This window comes from Zalophus californianus, chromosome 1 (genome assembly GCF_009762305.2).
Source record: "Zalophus californianus isolate mZalCal1 chromosome 1, mZalCal1.pri.v2, whole genome shotgun sequence".
NCBI lineage: Eukaryota > Metazoa > Chordata > Mammalia > Carnivora > Otariidae > Zalophus > Zalophus californianus.
Genome location: NC_045595.1, coordinates 59804341 through 59823038, shown reverse-complemented (window position 1 = coordinate 59823038; position 18698 = coordinate 59804341). Strand labels below are relative to the sequence as shown.

At 47.5% G+C, this 18698-nt stretch overlaps 1 protein-coding gene across 7 annotated transcripts in view; it reads right to left on the bottom strand.

Annotated features, from left to right (window-relative positions):
* The window catches only part of SLC41A3 (solute carrier family 41 member 3), a 94421-nt gene that overhangs the window by 58932 nt on the left and 16791 nt on the right, over positions 1-18698 (bottom strand). For 6 of the 7 annotated variants that reach the window (XM_035723260.1, XM_035723268.1, XM_035723263.1 and 3 more), the window contains exon 3: positions 3034-3141. In XM_035723260.1, coding sequence (XP_035579153.1) covers positions 3034-3141 — 108 coding nt within the window. Of the gene's footprint in view, positions 1-3033; positions 3142-7739; positions 8180-18698 lie in introns of those variants that run through there. The other variant, XM_035723267.1, reaches the window with a different exon arrangement.

Sequence of the window (18698 nt, the reverse complement as noted above, 5' to 3'; positions counted from 1 at the left end):
AAAATAGAGCTACCCTATGACCCAATATTTGCACTACTGGGTATTTACCCCAAAGACACAGATGTAGTGAAAAGAAGGGCCATATGCACCCCAATGTTCATTGCAGCAATGTCCGCAATAGCCAAACCATGGAAAGAGCCGAGATGCCCTTCAACAGATGAATGGATAAAGAAGATGTGGTCCATATATACAATGGAATATTACTCAGCCATCAGAAAGGATGAATACCCAACTTTTACATCAACATGGATGGGACTGGAGGAGATTATGCTAAGTGAAATAAGTCAAGCAGAGAAAGTCAATTATCATATGGTTTCACTTCTTTGTGGAACATAAGGAATAACATGGAGGACATTAGGAGAAGGAAGGGAAAAATGAAGGAGGGGAATCGGAGGGAGAGATGAACCATGAGAGACTATGGACTCTGAGAAACAAACAAGGTTTTAGAGGGGAGGGGGGTGGGGGGATGGGTTAGCCCGGTGATGGGTATTAAGGAAGGCACGTATTGCATGGAGCACTGGGTGCTACACAAAAACAAAGAATCATGGAACACTACATCAAAAACTAATGATGTACTGTATGGTGACTAACATAACATAATAAAATTAAATTAAATTAAAAAATAAAAATGAAATAAATAAAAAATAAAATAAAATAATACTGTCAACTGTTCCCCTAACTCCTTTGGCACACTGATAGTAATTGCATTAACTTTATAAACTAAAACACGGAAAACTGGTAACTTTATAACATTGACTTTCCCCATTCTGGAACTTCATATCTCTCTCCAAATTTATATTTCCCTTTGTAAAGTATTATTGTTTTATTTGTATAGGTCCTGAACATTTATGGCTTCAGTCTGAAGATATGTTAAAATTAGTTTATGTTTTAGAAGATATCTCTTTTCTGACTGTATTTTGTAAATGATTATTTCTAGTGTGTACACGAGTACATAGATACACATTTATGTATGTCAATACATATATTTTTTTAATTTCATCTAAATATTTTGAAACCAGGTCACTTTATTGAGCTTATTAGTTTCAGAGTTTTCTAGCTGATTTGCTTAGATTTTTCCAAGATGGCAAATATATCGATAGCAAATAATGAGTTTTTCTCCTTCCCAATATGCAAGTCTCTCACTTCCTTTTCTTGGCTTATTACAATATCTAAAACATCCAGAACAATATAGCTAAAATAAAACAATGTAAATAAAACAAAATAAATATAAAACAATACAGAAAAATTATTCTATTTCAAGTTGCACTACGAGTATTTTTAAAAATCATGAATGTCTGTTGAAAACAAAACTTATCTATAGAGACTGGAACTGGATCAGGGTTGCCAGGATGGAGTGGTGGGAGAGGCTGGGCTGAGTGCACGAGGAGACATCTCCTGGGGAGATGGAAATGTTTTAGATCTCAATTGGGATGGTAGTTACACAGGGACACAGATCTGTCAAAAGTAACTGACCTATATGCTTAAAATTTGTGAGTTTTTATTTTATTAATTTATACCCTAATACAGTGATTTAAACAAAAATACAGAATGGGTGTTGAGTGCCTTCAAAGGTTCTACTGTGATGATAATGACAGTATTCTCCTTGGACAGATGGCTGTAATGAATTATACTACTAGTGTGTTTTCCCTCTATGTTTTATGTATTTTAAACAAATTACAACGACGATTTGATCATTGCAGAGAATGTTTAACATGTAGTTAAACATTATGAAATAAAAATGCTAACACCTGAAATGACACCACAGCAGAGGCTGCAAGCAACATTTTTTCCCTCTCAAACACTGACCAATGTAATCATACGTGTGCATGTCTGTATCATGTTATCTGCTGCTTAAAACATTTCAATGTCCTTACAGGTCTGTAAATGATCCAGCCCTACCTGTTAATTCCCTATTACTGTTGTAACAAATTATCACAAATTTCATGGCTTAAAACAACAGAAATGCATTCTCCTACAGTTCTGGAGGCCGACTCTGAAATGAGTCTTCTGGGACAAAAATCAAGGTGTCAACAGGGCCTTACTCCCTCTGGAAGCTCTAGGGAGGAATCTGTTTCTTCACCTTTTCCAGCAGGTAGAGCTACATTTCCTGCCTCTTCCTCCATCTTCAAATCCATGGCATAGCATCTTCTCTGCCTTGGCTTCCCTCACACGGCCTTTTCTTCTGAAACTTCCCTGTCCTTTGTGATGACACTGGGGCCCACCTGGCTAATCCAGGATAATCTTCCAGGTCCTTCACTTAACCACACCTGCAAAGACCCTGTCCACATAAGGAACCATGCACAGGCCCGACTGATTAGGATGTGGCTCTTCAGGGGCCACTGTCGGGCTGACTGCCCTTCACCCACCTCTCCAGGCAGCCCCCCCACCCCACCTGCACTATGCCAGCTACACTGCTCTTCTTTCAGTCTCTTGCCCATACCACACCTCCTCTTGCCACAGGCCTGGTTCACACACTGATTCACAAAGGGGAGAGACCACTATGCATAATAGAAGGAGAATTTCAGCTCCCAGGATAGTCGGGACGGGTGCCACAAGTAACAAGGCGAGGACAGTGTGAGCTACAGAGCCCTGAAAAGCTGCTCTGCTGACGGAGCATTCAAGGAGCCATTCTAGAGAGCAGAGTCCTCCAACAGAGGTAGGTGCCATTGTGATTCAAATCCTCTGTCTCCTCTCCCAAACCCTCTAGGAGTCTGCATTGCTTATTACAACTTGTATGTGAATGTGTGGAGCCAGGCTCGGGGACACAGAGCAGACCTGACACTGGGTTAGAGGAGAAACTGAGGGCACATGGGGCTGGGCCTGGCTCTTGCCAGAGTCCAGCTGGGTCTGGAAAAACAGAATGGCAGACTGGGAGGAGTGACCAGGTGGAGCATCGTGATAGAACAGAACCTCATGACACTCATTTTTCCAGAGTCCAACCCACCGGCTAACAAGCTATGAGGGGAGCTTGGGAGGTGCCCATGGGTCCATCCCTGGGGGGCAGCTGGCCCAGACACTCAGATATCTACTTACAGCTGTGGAGAGTCGTGATGCCAGCGTCATTTCCAGGTTCCCCTTCAGGCCCACCAGGGGCGGCACCAACGTCAATAGGTCTTTAACCTCTACAAACACGGGCCAGTGCTGGTGAGGAAAGAATAAGGAGATCAATTCAAATACACATATTGGCACATCTTCAAAACTTCTTGAAAGAAGTTGTGGCAAAAACAATGGATCATGGAACATTACATCAAAAAGTAATGATGTAATGTATGGTGATTAACATAACAATAAAAATTTAAAGAGAAGTTGTGGCAAGTTACTTCTCATGAGTAAGACTAAGTAGTTTCTTAAATGGCTTTAAATTAAACATAGAATAAGGAAGCCATGAAATTTTCTGAATACTATTCAGTGAACAGCACTAGTGGCCTCAGGAGAATTCCTTTCTTTCTCTGGCCTTCAGCAGCTGGGAAAACTGGGGGGCAAGCTGGGGTCCGAGGCCAACTGGCTGGGTCCAGTCTGCAAACACGCTGTATCCAGTGTGGTCCATGTGTTTGTAGCAACAGGAACGAGTCACCGATTTCAAAGCTGGGAGATTCCTCATGAATGGGAGCACTGGCAAGACCAGCTGGGACTGAGGAATGGCACTGCTCTACCAGGGACAGTGATTCCCAGGTGGCCCCAAGACACCACGGCCAAGTGGCCCCAGAGCATCACATGCGGACTCTGGATTTGTCAAAACAGACAGAATATGTCTCTATCCAGGTCTCTATCAAATGTAAAAAATTAAAAATAAAAAAAAAGGGCCCCTGGGTGGCTCAGTTGGTTAAGCAACTGCCTTCGGCTCAGGTCATGATCCCAGGGTCCTGGGATCAAGCCCTGAGTCGGGCTCCCTGCTCAGCGGGGAGCCTGCTTCTCCCTCCGCCCCTCCCCACCTCGTGCTCTCTCTCCTTCTTCTCTCTCACTCACTCTCTCTCTATCTCAAATAAAGATAAAATAAAAAAGAATGAAAGGGGCACATACATTAAGAAAACTGGAAGAGAAAAAACTTGTTTGTGAAGTGAAAATGATTCCTACCTGTTTATATGCAATTATATTGCCTGTGCACCCCTCCACCAATTTTCAATACCCTATCTGTTCCCACTGACTTAATTTACCTCTCTGGCCCCTATAGATACATGTGATCCCTACACTAAAGGCTCCTCTTGGTTTTAAAATTCTAGACCTAAAACATCCTCCTACTTTGTCAGCTAAGAGACAGGAGGCCTGGCGTCTTGGTCCCTGTTCCCTGAAACTGAAGATGTATGAACCCACTTACTGTAGGAGCCCAGAAGGGTCATCTAAAGCATCCCAACAAAACAGCTTACAGGGCCTGAAGTGAAAAGGGTCAGGCCTCCTTCAGGGTCTTCGATGGAGAAAGAGCACCCATGGCTGATGGCTCCCTTTTTCCTTTTACCTTATCTGCAAAGCTGGGGCATTCAGAATCCATTCCCAGCTCTGATGGAGTTAGGAGTCTGCCCTCCCCTGAAAGTTCAGAAGAAAACTGTGTCACCAGGCAAGGAGGTGCTCCCACCATCAGCAGCCTCCTGCAGCTCCTGGTCTTCCAGAAGCACCCAGCCCCAGTCCCCTGTGCAGCTGTCCTATCAGTGCACCACATCCCATCCAGAGAGGTCAGTCTGCCATCCAGTTCCTGACAGGGCCCTCCTCCCTGGGCTCTGGCCTCCCCTGAGGCTGGCCACCTCCTCCCACCTCCCCAGCAAGCTGGCCTGCTCCCGAGCACTTTCTTTTCAGCTGACACACAAGTCCGAGTACCCACTGACTCAAGAGTAAACCCCCGGCTTTCTCAGCATCCCCTGCCACAGAGGGCTCACCAACACCCAAACAACTCCTCTGTACTCAGCATACAACTTGAGCAGAGCAGACAGATCCCCTCACTGCCTGTCCAGCACCCTGACCCCATGACCATGGCCGCTTGCCATTCCTCACTCCTTGCAAATGTCATTCACCTATATCTCTGCACACACTGATCCCTTTGCTTGGAATGTTTGCTATTTCTCACGTCATCCTAGAAGCTATTATATTATCCTTTAAGGTCCAACTCCAGCTGTCCTGCTAACTACAGATTCTTTGATCCCTCTAGGAAGAAAGAATTGTTCCCTACTTCTTCACAGACAAACGTCTGCTCACTGCCTCCGCTCCGATACTTGTTTGTGGGATGATCAGATGAGTGCCTGCCTCGCCCGCTAGGCTACAAATGCCAGGAAGGCAGGGATAGGCCTGCTTCTGCTCACCGCTGCACCCCCAGAGCCCCAGAGCAGCTGGTACAGACTTCAACACAATATGCTGAGCGAATAAATGAGGAATCAGATGAATGAATGAATGCATCTCACCTACTCTGAGCACGGCTACATCCTAATTCATGTCTGATTCAGTGCAGAAAGACCACATACACAATTAAAACCCCTGTCATTGCCTCTGGGTGCACCCCAATAAGGTCTGAAGAACACATGTGACCTGATAATAGAGGCTTCCTCCACGAATAAACTGAGATTGAGGGCTTAACCTCAACTGCGATACTTACTTTATAAAAAAAGAGAAACATTTATACCTTCCTTCCTTGTGTAACTGAAAGATAATTCTTTGAAAAACAAAAACAAAAACAACGAACTGATACTCTGACCACTTACTGGGCCTCAATCCCTGGGCCCAACGATAGACTGAACCCAGACCCCATAAACAGAGAACATACCTCTGGCCCCAAATCTAGAGGAGGTAAAGCCAGGACCAGACCAGTGCCCTTGGGGCCAGCCCACTGTGCCAGGCACAGCCACGAGGCACACCTGCCAGGTGGTCATCCTTGCTGCAGGCTCATAAGACCCGAGGCCCCAGCATGAGGCAGCCTGGGAACAGATGGAGCCAGGTCACCCTCCTGTGTTGTGGGACTACCCTGTGGAATGGTGCTGGCAAGGCTGCCCCCTGCACCGCTGAGCGGCGGTGAGCAGGGAGGTAGTGGTGCACACGCAGGAGCCATGCAAACCTGAGTGCCCTTGAACTTCACCATAGCCAGGAGGTACTGCATGTTTGCAAATGGGAAGAAGGAATGAGTTGTATCTTCCAGGGCTGTTTTCTGTTTCTCCCAGCTGCCAGGCCTGCCAAAGCTGGATGGCTCAAGGCCTGGATTTGCAAACAGCCTTCCCCCGGTATGCTCTGGGCCTGCCTCCCAAGACACCCCTTTTGCTGCATGCTAGCCTCCCAGATGGCACCTTAACACAGAGGTCCAGAAAGGTGTTCTGCCCTCTGGTAGACTTCCTCCTGGACTGGTCTTCTGCACCACCACCGCTAATGGTCAGGCACAATCCTGAGCCCGTCTTCCCCCCACATGCCACCAAATCTTCTGGACTCTGCCAAGATCCCCCAGCTGATTGATCAACACTCTCCCAGGCTGCAGCACCTAAGGGATATGCAGTGTAGTGGAGGGGCTCAAACTCATGCTCCATGAGGAGGTCATGGAAGGTCAAAAAGGAGAGACCCAGGGCAGAGTGTTTCTCCCCAGTATCCCCAGGAGTGTCTTAGGGAAGGGGTGAGAGACTACTACAAAAGCCCAAGGGGTGAAGCTCTGAGGTGGGAGAGATGGGTATATAGGTTGCAAGCCCCACAAATGGATGCTTTCTAACAGTACTGGCCAGTACACAATGGGCTGCTCTAGCCCCAGGAGGGGTGAGTGTGCCATCCACTGAGCCGTGCAAGCAGAAGCCAATTAGGAAACATCATGAGCCTCATCCAGAGACTGGGGGACAGGGTGGGTGCTGATCACCCCTCTCCAACTCAGACAGGTGCACAGGGAAGGCTGAGCAGCCATCAGGAAGGAGATGCGGGGTCCAACTGAGGAAGGCACACACTAGCTGGGATGTCCCCATGGGCTGCAAAACTAAATTTAAATTTAATTTCACTGACTAAAAAGCATATCATATAGTATGATCCCATACGTTCTTGACAGATACACACCACAATGTTAACTGAGATTATGGGCACCCTCTCTTCTTCACTTATGTATATTGTCTAGAATTACATACTAATTCTATAAAAACGTTTAGGCAGACAAAGCAAACCCTCAATGATTCAAACAGCATTACCTGAGCATAAACAGACCAGGAGAAGTGAATGCTGGAGTGTGTGCTCTTGCTCAAGGGCCTCCCCGCAAATGCCTCCACCTAAGAGAGACCACTGCATCCCGCGCCGCCTGGACCCCAGCCCGGGCTCTGGACAGAGATTCTGGGGACTGGAGGGAACAGTTCCCATCACCCTCAGGGCCACAACATGAGGCATACTCAGGCGCCCATCCTCACAACCCTGTGAGGTAGGTGCATTCATTAACCCTGTCTGTAGGTGGGGAAGCTGATGCAGGGGAGGCTAATGAATTCCCTCATGTAGTGAGTGAATGGCAAAGAGTCTGAACCCCTCCAGATCCTACCTGATGAGCCTGCATTCCCCGGAAGGAAAATGGTTTGAGCAGGCTAACATGGTTCATGTAGGCTGACCTTGGAGAGGGTCATCAGAAGCTTCTATGGATCTCAGACCTGAGGCTTCTGGAGGGACCTCCGGCTGGCACCACTGAGCCCGGGACTCCTGGGCATCAGGCCAGGCTCAGGGCTCTCCCAACCTATCTGTGATGCCCAGGGAGCCTGGCTCCCCTCTCCCTCCACCCAGGGCCCCATGCTGGTTATCACATGCCCAGTACGCACTTGGATGATGTTCATCACCAGGCCGGCTGTCAACATGCCCAAGCCTGAGAGTAGAATGGGCACCACGATCTGGCAAATGATAGTGAAGACAGTCTCAGGGAAGACCCCGTGGGGGGACCGAGTAAGCTCACAGCTGAAGCCTCGCAGCTTCTTGTCCTGGAAGCGAAACTCCAGATTCAGCTGGGTGACCACCATGGTCAGGCTGCCAACCACATGCACAGGAGCAAGACGTCCAAGTCTGTCCTCTGTCCTCCTCACCCACACCAGGATACGTTTCCTAAGAGGTCCACACAGGTAATGTTGCCAGTGCCCTGAGCTGCTGGAAGGCTCCCTGACTGCCCTTCAGCCAAGGGCGACAGCAAGCAAGAAACAAAGGCCAGTGTGACTCAGAGCCTCATTTGGGGCCTCGGCGAGCTCCTGCTGTCCGTCCACTCCCTGCAGATCAGGTTCTCCTCTGAGAGTGGCTGCTATGTCAGCTGGGACCTCCCTCAGCGGGACTGTCATGAGGAGACTCACAGTCTCTCCCAGTGACCTTGACAGCATCCAGCCCACACTGGCTTGGGCTGGACCCAGGGAGACAGAGCCGCATGAGGCCTGGCCTTGGTGAGGGCTACAAAGAATCCTGCCCGCCTCTGCTTATGCACCCCAGGCTGCTTCTACTCTCGGCAGAGAAGGGCCTGGAGAAATCTCAGCATAAAGGACCCACTCCTACAGGCCCCTGAGGAGTTCATTCCTCAAGGTTGAGAGGGCTGCAGGTACCCAAGAAAGAAGCCATGTCCTATGATTGCCTTGACTTCAGAGTCCAAAGGCTCATGGCCATATGAAGAAGCTGTGTTCACAGAGGAAATGCAGCCCTGTTCTCTCTCAAGGGCCCAGAAGGCTTATAAACATGTTTCCAAAGGGACCCCACCACTCTCATCCACTACAAAGGTTAGACCAACCCTGATAGCCTGCTGACTGCCCCAACCCAGAGAGTTGGCTGGGACGTTACCTTTGACTGCCTGTGATTCTATTGTTGGGTGTGCCCTATGCATTCCACAGGTACCAGGGACAGAATGGCAGGCCTGAGGGCTGACTGGAACAAGGATCAAGGCCACAACCAAAAGAAGCCCAAGGTCAGAAGCACACTTACCTACGGACCCAAGAGGACTTAACCTGGACCAGGCCCTTAATCTGGGCCTCAATTTCTGCTCCTGTTCCTTTCAGGCAACTTAGCTGGTTCCCCTCTATTGGACAGTCTATCCCACACTCAGGTCCCATCCCCTTAGCCTGGAGTTCATGGTCCTCACCAATCTAGATCCTACTGACTTCCTCAAGCCCATCCACCTCCTCACCAACTCCAGCCAAACTTCTCCAAAAAATATCTCCCTCAAGCCCCAGATATTCCTCTCTCTGCATCTGTCCTCACATAATTCATTTACTCATTCATTCAACAGATATTTTTAAGCCTCTCCTTGGAGCCAGACATAATGAGCTCTACCCTTCGATCTGTGACTGCTGGCCCAGTAGAACACAGTGGAAGAGACACCATGCCAGTCTGGTTCTTGAGAAACTAAGTCTCCACTTCCCATCTCCTGAGATGCTCATGCTTGAAACCCAGATACCACACTGTGAGAAGCCCAAGTGGTCACACAGAGAGGCCCCCTATGGGTGTTCCAGCTGTGATTCCAGGCGACAGCCAGCAGCAACTGTCATGTCATGTAAGTGAGCTACTCTGCATTGCGTATGATGTGTAGCAAGCCACAGCAGCAGGTGCTGCAATGGAGCAGACACCCATTCTCATGGAGCCCTACCCAAACTGCAGATTCATGATCAAACTGAACGACTGGCTTGATACAAGTCACCGAATTTGGGTGTGGTGTGCTGCACAGCAATAGGTAACAGGGACATCTGGGGAGCCTCATCCCCACTCTCTACTTTTCTCATCTCAGATAAACTAACAACTATCAAGCCTCCCCTGAGCTGTCAGACTCCGTGTAACCCCCATGTAACTCGATCAGTCTTCCATGATCACTCCTTCCCACCCCTCTCCCTAGCCTTCTGCTTCAATGAATGGTTCTGCCAGAAACCCAAAACCCACTCTGATTACCCATCCCCTGACCACCTCAACCCCACATCCAATCTGCTTGTCCCCACGTCTCTCCCATGTCTGTCCCCTCCTCTCCAGCTCATGGACACTACCTTCACCAGGGCCCTTACTACCTCCTAACCCATCTGTCCACCAGAAGTAATATGCTCTTCACATTACATTTTATATTACATCTCCGAGTCACTTGCTTGCCCAAATATCCTCATTAGCTGTCAACTCATTACCGGAAAAAGTTGAGATTCTGTGGCCAGACATTCAAGGTCCCTCACAATTTGGGGGGGAAAAGCATCCATTTGAGCCCTCTCTTTCTAGAACATGGTCATACACTGCACAGCCTAGAAGGAACTTCCCGGGACCCTCACATGGGCCATGCCTATGTTCACAATACTCCTTCTGCAGGTTCTACACACTGCTCAGGCCAAACTCTTGTCAAACCTCAGGGCCAACTAAAGTATCTTCTCATCTCTGAGGCCATCCCAGTTTCCTGGCCAGAGCCTAACGTCTTCCCCAGAATTCCCAAGCTCTTTTTCTGAACCTCTCTGAAGGCAAGCCCACATCTGCCCAGGGGCAGCATGAAATGCACACACATTGACTCTCCCCTCCTGGAGTGCACTCCTCTTGAGACTGGAATCTGGCTGACTCACTGCTGCAACTTCAGAGCAGGGGAAGCATTCATTCATTTACTCCAGAAATTAGTACCGAGGGGCTAATATTTGCCAGACTCTTGGTCTAAGTGTCATGGTACATGTTAGCTGAAAGACACATGCTTTCCACATGCCTTCCAGTGTGGCAGCCAAACATAAAAATGAAAATGTAATTATGACCTGTGATAAGTGCTCTGAAGGAAACCCAAGGAATGGGAGCAGAGATGAGGATCAACCAACCACACATAGCACTGAGACCTGGAAGTGAATGAATAAATGAACAAATGAAAGAGCTTCACTCCCTTGTGTAGCCATCTGTGCTTCTCAATGCCCTTTCACGCTGAATCATTTCATGTTCAATCCATCACCAAACTCGCAAAAATATCTCTAGGATGTTCACCAAGAAGTACAACCTTCTGTTTTTGCAAATGAGAAATCGAAGGCCCAACAGGCACATGAAAAAATGCTCCACCCCCATCACTAGCCATCAGGGAAATACAAATCAAAACCACACTGAGAATGTCAGAGGGGGAGACGAACCATGAGAGATGATGGACTCTGAAAAACAAACTGAGGGTTCTAGAGGGGAGGGGGGTAGGGGGATGGGTTAGCCTGGTGATGGGCATTGAGGAGGGCACGTTCTGCATGGAGCACTGGGTGTTATGAACAAACAATGAATCATGGAACACTGCACCAAAAACTAATGATGTAATATATGGTGATTAACATAACAATAAAAAATTAAAAAAAAAAAACCACACTGAGATACCACCTTACACTAGTCAGAATGGCTAAAATTAACAAGACAGGGAACAACAGATGTTGGCAAAGATGCAGAGAAAGGGGAACCCTCTTACATTGTTGGTGGGAATGCAAGCTGGTGCAGCCACTCTGGAAAACAGTATGGAGGTTCCTCAAGATGTTAAAAATAGAGCTACCCTACAACCCAGCAACTGCACTACTGGGTATTTACCCCAAAGATACAGATGAAGTGAAAAGAAGAGGCACATGCACCCCAATGTTCATAGCAGCAATGTCCACAATAGCCAAACTGTGGAAGGAGCTGAGATGCCCTTCAACAGATGAATGGATAAAGAACATGTTGTTCCTATATACAATGGAATATTACTCAGCCGTCAGAAAGGATGAATACCCAACATTTGCATCGACATGGATGGAACTGGAGGGTATAACGCTAAGTGAAATAAGTCAGAGAAAGACAATTATCATATGGTTTCACTCATATGTGGAACATAAGGAATAGTGCAGAGGACCATAGGCAAAGGGAGGGAAAACTGAATGGGAAGAAATCAAAGAGGGAGACAAACCATGAGAGACTCTGGACTCCGGGAACCAAACAGGGTTACAGAAGGGAGGGGCGTTGGGGGATGGGGTACCCGAGTGATGAATATTAAGGAGGGCACGTGTCGTGATGAGCACTGGGTGTTATACGCAACTAATGAATCATTGAACACTACATCAAAAACTAGTATGTTGGCTAATTGAATTTAAATTAAGAGAAAGAGAAGAAAGAAAGAGAGAGAGAGAGAGAGAGAGAGAGAGAGAAAGAAAGAAAGAAGAAAGAAAGAAAGAAAGAAAAAGAAAGAAGGAAAGAAAGAAAAAAGAAAGAAAGAAAGAAAGAAAGAAAGAAAGAAGAAAGAAGAAGAAAGAAAGAAAGAAGAAAGAAAGAAAGAAAGAAAGAAAGAAAGAAAGAAAGAAAGAAAGAAAGAAAGAAAGAAAGAAAGAAAGAAAGAAAGAAAGAAAGAAAGAAAGAAAGAAAGAAAGAAAGAAAGAAAGAAAGAAAGAAAGAAAGAAAGAAAGAAAGAAAGAAAGAAAGAAAGAAAGAAAGAAAGAAAGAAAGAAAGAAAGAAAGAAAGAAAGAAAGAAAGAAAGAAAGAAAGAAAGAAAGAAAGAAAGAAAGAAAGAAAGAAAGAAAGAAAGAAAGAAAGAAAGAAATCGAAGGCCCTGAGAGGGTTTGCCCAAGATCATCACACATGTCAGTATCAGAGGCGGGATTGAGACCCTGACTCCCGGTGCAGACCGCCTCCACCATCCTCCCTGCAGTCCACTCCTTATCCTTCCCCCATCTACTGCTGCCCGCCATCAGTCCCTGTATTCAAACAAGAGTCTAAACCAGCAGAAGGCAGAAATAAATGGCATGTTTTTGAGAAAGAGGTTGCGGAAGTTAATTGGTTTACAACAGAACCACTTGGAGCTGGCCTGGTTTCTCTGGACACTGATCACACTGCTCCCACGGCACCCAGCTGGAGGGGCCCCCAACAAGTGATCACTTTCTTCTGATTTCAGCAACCCCTGCGATTTCTTTATAGTTCTGAATTTGGTCAAACATCCTAATACAATGTATAATTATACACAGTGGGCCCCTGAACCATTCTCATCAGTACAGAAGGTATGGAAACAGACAATGATTTACATAATTTCACACAGAAAGAGATTCCTAATTAAGCAAGTTCTTAATCATTACAAAAATGTTTCTCATTTCTGTTTAAAAAAAATCAAATGAGAAATTAACATAAATGCACACACACAGAGCAGTGAACACAAGCAGTAAAAGGTCAGAAGGATATACACCAAGATGCTAAAAGTGGCTACTTTTGAATGATAGAATTAAAAGTGAGCTTTATTTTATAATTTTCTGTATATTCTACTGTGATTACTTGCTTTCATAACCATCGAAACATAAATTGTCACCAAAAATAAATAAAAGATATCATTACATGAAAAAAATTACTTTCCTGTGCTATTTGAGAACAAAATCTGTCAACATGGTTTATTGGGTCATAATCCAGAAAATCAGGAATGTGATTTTAAAAACAGTTCAGTAGCATAGTAGAAAATCTCAGAGAGCTTGAACTAGATTCTGGGGCTGCGCTGGGCAGCAGGGTAGAATCTGGGTCAAGGATGAGGTGGTTTCCGGGGTGACCCTGAATAAGTCCCTGCCCCTGTGTGGGCCTCTAACTTCTAATCATGAGGGGTGGGACAGCATCAGTGGTTTTCAGTCTATTCTACCATCAGAATGACCTGAAACGTGCAGCCCAGACCCAGGCACGGACCAATGAATCAGGTTCCCCAGGCCTACAGCATGAATCCCTCATCTATTCTAACCCCCTCAATTTTTAGGGGGTGTGTATTTGTAGGACAATTAGGAGGGCTGCAGAGGGTGGCAGAGGGCTTTGGAATGCACACCACCGTTCCTAGCTTTCCTTTCTGATTCTTCAGTGGGAAATGGTTATCTTCCCTGCAGCACACCTTCCAAATGGCCTCTTACTCCTTTCACGGTCACCTTGAGCCTGGGCTGGTTCTGAGCCACAGGGTCATGCTTAAAAGACCTGAATTCTTCCCCATCCTGTTAAGGTCTCAGAGATCAAGCCGATTACATTTTCAATAACAGGAGGGGTTCTCCTTTATTTCCTGCTTCTTATGTGGCTGGCAGAACCCCACCCACAGGTGAACACGTGGATCTAGAGCACGTCCTCCCACCCAGGGCCAGCCGTTCTCACACACGGTTTCTCTAGGCAGCTCCCTCATGTCACTCGGGCCTCACTCCAGCCTCTAGTCCTCAAGCCTCTTCCGGCCTCCCCCTCTGAGGCTGAGGCACAGCTGGCCTACTTGTCTTCAGAGCCCTTTCTGCTGTCTAACACTGACTTAGGCAACTGCTGTCTGTCCCTCCCTGCTTGACTATGATGCCGTGAGAGTGGGGCCTGGCTGCTGGGTCCTCCATAGTGTCCAGGACAGTGCTGCTCTGTCTGTCTGTCTGTCTGTCTCTCACACACACACACGTGTTGCATGAATGAGTGAACAAATGAACAAATCAATCATAGAAACAAAGAGAAAAAGAAACCCAATCAGCCTTCTATAGGTTGAGTGGTGTAAGGCCTAAAATCATTATGATTTGCTGCCTTGACATCGGGTGAAACCAGGAGGGCAGCAAATGGTCTAACTGTAACTTCCCTTCCCTACTCTACTCCAACAGACAAGGTCCTCTGGTCAAGCAACTCTCCTTATCAAGGGGACCAGGCACAGTTCCTGCTTATTCCCGAGTAGGGGGTTTTAGTTCTGGCTAGCCCACAGTTTGCCATGGGAACCAGGGGCACCTTATCGTATTGTTACTACAAAGCCTGCCTCCTGAAGCTCCTGGCGGTTCACTCTGCTCCCCAGCGCAACCCTGTGTGTCTCTGGGTGGTAGGCAGTGTCCTCCTCCCCCAGGCTATGAGTATACGTGACTGAAAACCCAGTAATTTCCTTTGTTCAGTGTTGGGGTTGCCATGTGTTTGGGCCATCTCCATAATGCTAGGGTGGGAAACCCTCTCTCACCAATGGAGTGAGGAGGAGGTGATTCCAACAGTTGGCATCATAAATAGGACAGCCCAATCCTGGTCAGCTTTCACCAGTTGCTCTTTGCTAACTAGCTGCTGACACGGCCAGGGCTGCCTGGGATGGACCCGCGAACTGCTGGCCAACTTGTATGTTAGCCTGCTCCGTGTTCCACTCACTGTCTCTCCTGGGCACGGCCGTCTCTTCCTGTCACCAAGTCAAGGACTACTGCCAACTGGCCATGTCCTGGCAGGAGGTGCCTTTGGGCGGGGGTGGGGGGAGGTAGGTGCAAGTGCTCTATGACACTCCTGTCACCTAGTCTGACATATAAATTAAATTGCAAAAATGAGACCCCATGAAACACCCCCCTCTGCTGAGCTAAAATAGTTAACACAGTCCAATGTAAACTAACACAGGGTCTTCAAGGATTGAAATGGATCATACAAGACCTACTTGGAGAAGGAGTGATTACCCCCACTGCTTCTGCTTTTAAAGGTCCAGTTTGGCCTGTTCTTAAACCTGGAAAGAATATAAGGTGCCTCAGAGTGCATGACCATAACCTTAATGCTCTGGTTCCATCCAGAGACCCCCATCCAATGTTACTGAGATCACTGACTCCACCCAATCAGCAACCGTTAAGTATTTTGCTACTATAGATTGGGCTAATGTGTTCTGTTCAGTGCCTATTTCAACAGCCTCTTAGGTGCAGTTAACCTTCAACTCAGAATAGACACGGTAGACTTTTCCAGGCTACTCACAGGGTACCTCGCCAGCTCTGTTATGCACAATCTTTGCAGACAACATCTTAACTGCTTGCACCCTTCTCGAGGAGCACAGGTCTGATATTACATTATGATGTCTTCCTCCAGGGAGACTCAAGTGACACATTCATTAAGGACATCCAAATACTCAGAAAGGAGTTCATAAAGAGAGAATGGCCATGACTCCACATGTAGGAGGCAAAGCCAGCCACCTTGGCAGATTCATGAAAATTATTTTGGTAAATCCAGAGCAACTCCATCCTTGACACTGTCAGAAAATAGCTACTGATCTCTCAGCACACACACTGTTAATATAAGCCCAACATCTTTTTTTTTTAAAGATTTTATTTATTTATTTGAGAGAGAGAATGAGATAGAGCATGAGAGGGGGGAGGGTCAGAGGGAGAAGCAGACTCCCTGCTGAGCAGGGAGCCTGATGCAGGACTCGATTCCAGGACTCCAGGATCATGACCTGAGCCAAAGGCAGTCGCCTAACCAACTGAGCCACCCAGGCGCCCCAAGCCCAACATCTTTTAATCCTTTTTGGATCCAGAGGCAACACAGTGCTCATCTACACATTTTACTTATGCCCATTTATGCTGTCACTTGCAAAGACACCTGCCTTGAATGGACACCTCCAACAAAAGGCCCTAGAATCTGTCCAAATTAAAGTCAACAGGCATGGGGCACCTGAGTGGCTTAGTCAGTTAAGCGTTTGCCTTTGGCTCAGGCCATGATCTTGGGGTCCTCGGATGGAGCCCTGCATTGGGCTCTCTGCTCAGTGGGGAGTCTGCTTCTCCTTCTTCCTCTCTCTCTGTGCTCTTTCTCTCTCTCTCAAATAAATAAAATCTTTAAAAAAAAATAAAGTCAAGAGGCATTCCCATCAGTGCCCTCAAATACTCTTTCACTGAAAAAGCTTTAGCAACCTCTTATGCTTCCTGGTCTCTAGACCATATATCCATAATGGACACACAGTGCCCAAGGCCTTCAGATGCAAGAAAATACCTTCCTTGCCTACACAATACACCAACCAAGCAGCAACTGCTGGCCACACACTGGGCTCTCCTGGAAAGAGAGGTTTTCACAGACCCTGGCCTGTGACCCTCCATACTCAGCTGCCCATTGAGCCTTGGGAGGCATAGCTATTGAGGCCTCCTCAATGCAGGATAGAATCAAACCTGGGACCCCTGGCATATGCCACCTCCAGGAAGAGGTCTCCCCTGTTCTTCCTCAGTCCCTTGTCGAATGCCTCAGTCCCTTGTCACCACTCCCCTGGTCCCCTTGGCTGTGTAGGGAGCCCCCACGACATCAACTGAACACACAGCAATGGCATCTGTATACTTTATGGGTGGTATGACCACTGTACCATGTGACGGGGCTCAGTGGAATGTTTATGTCCTTAACGAAGGACACAACCCACCCCACAGTCAGCAGAAGTCCGAAACTTTAGACTGCCATTTAGCACTGGGTGCCCTGGCCAGCAAATGTCTCCATCTGCACCTTTCACAAATTCCTGGGCCACTGCCTAACTTGTTCCTTTCAGGGTAAGGAAGAACTTGGGACACTCTTGTCTCTGAGACACCCCAAGTATAGGTCAAAGTCATAGATGTCTCCACATACAAGGCCATATACAAGGCCATATATAGTAAGGCCACATACAAGGCCTCACTAGGACACCGCTTGTCCTCCTTGGTGTTCCAACATTACCGACCACGGCCAGGCCCTCCTGGGTATATAGGATACACAATGCTGGCTCTACAGGAAGGACTCCGTAAACTCCCACCTCCCCTGCAGCCAGTGGAATTGAGAGGCACATTGTTCTTTTCAAAAAACTCCTATTTAAGGTACAAGGTAGCAAATGAGCCCCACTGGGGGTGGGAGGTTGATTAATCTGGCATTGATTTTAATCTGGATTCATGCTCCTGGGGATACATGCTCCCTGCACCCCCAAAACAGGCCCCTCCATTGCCTTTATGGGCTGTAATGGAGAACCCCTATAAGTTCACCCTCTCCCTTCAGGTCAAGAGGCTGCTTCACTTGCTCGGGAGGCACTTTGCCTGCTCCCTAGAAGTCCCAGTCACCTCCAAGGTTTAAGCTGGTGTCAAGGCATCCCAGGATCAATGTGGTGTGAGGCCTAAAACTAGCAGTATGATGTGCTACTGTGACGTGGGGGCAAAGCAGGATGGTCCTGAGTAGCCTACCCACAGGTTCCACCCCGCTATTCTCACAGCCTTTCTTATCATAGGGATGGTGCCTTCTTATCCCTGAGTAGTGGACTCTACTTCCCTGCCGTCCTGTGACCATGCCAGTCACACCCTCCTGCAGAAACCAGGGGCTCCCCCACTCTTTTGATACCACACAGTGCCTCCCACAGCCCCTGCAGGTTCACTCTGCTCCTAAGCACTCCCTACTGAGGGCCCTGCACAGCATCTGCTGGCCCCTCTCAGGCTAGGAGTCCCTGTGATTCATAACCTGTGGTATTTCTCAACATTCCAGGGCTGGGTGCCCTATGTTCGACCACCTCCATAACCCTAGGATGGGAATCTTCCCTCACCAAGGGGAGGCAACAGGCTAGCCTCAGCCCCTGTGACACTCAGTCCAGGCTCCAGTCCCTTCCCTCACAGAACTCTCCACCCCCTTGCTTCTCCCTTCCCGCCAGCCCCTTGCCCTCCTGCCTTTCTAGGTTGCTCCGAGTGTCTCTGCTAAGGCACCATCCCTGCCAGACCCTCCCTCCTCTTTACCCCCACCCACTTCCATGGGGCCCAAGGTTCCTGACCACTCTGCAGAGACCACCAGTTTGAACTTTTGCTATATGTAATGCAAAGAGATCAGACTCATCACAAAGAATGGGGTTCTTTCTTCTTCATATGAACATATTCCCAAACCCTGTAATATGCTGCCCTGTGTGGGTACCCAAGGGGCTGGAAAGCTATAAGAGAGGCAGCTTCTGTTTCTAAGGAGGACACGGACTCAGAGCCTTAAAAGAAACAGTATTAATCTCACTACATTAAAAAAAAAAATACATGCAGGGCCAGAAGCAAAGTCAAAAGATAAACAGAAAAATGAGAAACATATTTGTAATCCATATCACAATTAAAGGGCCAATTTCCCTATATATAAAGAACGCTTA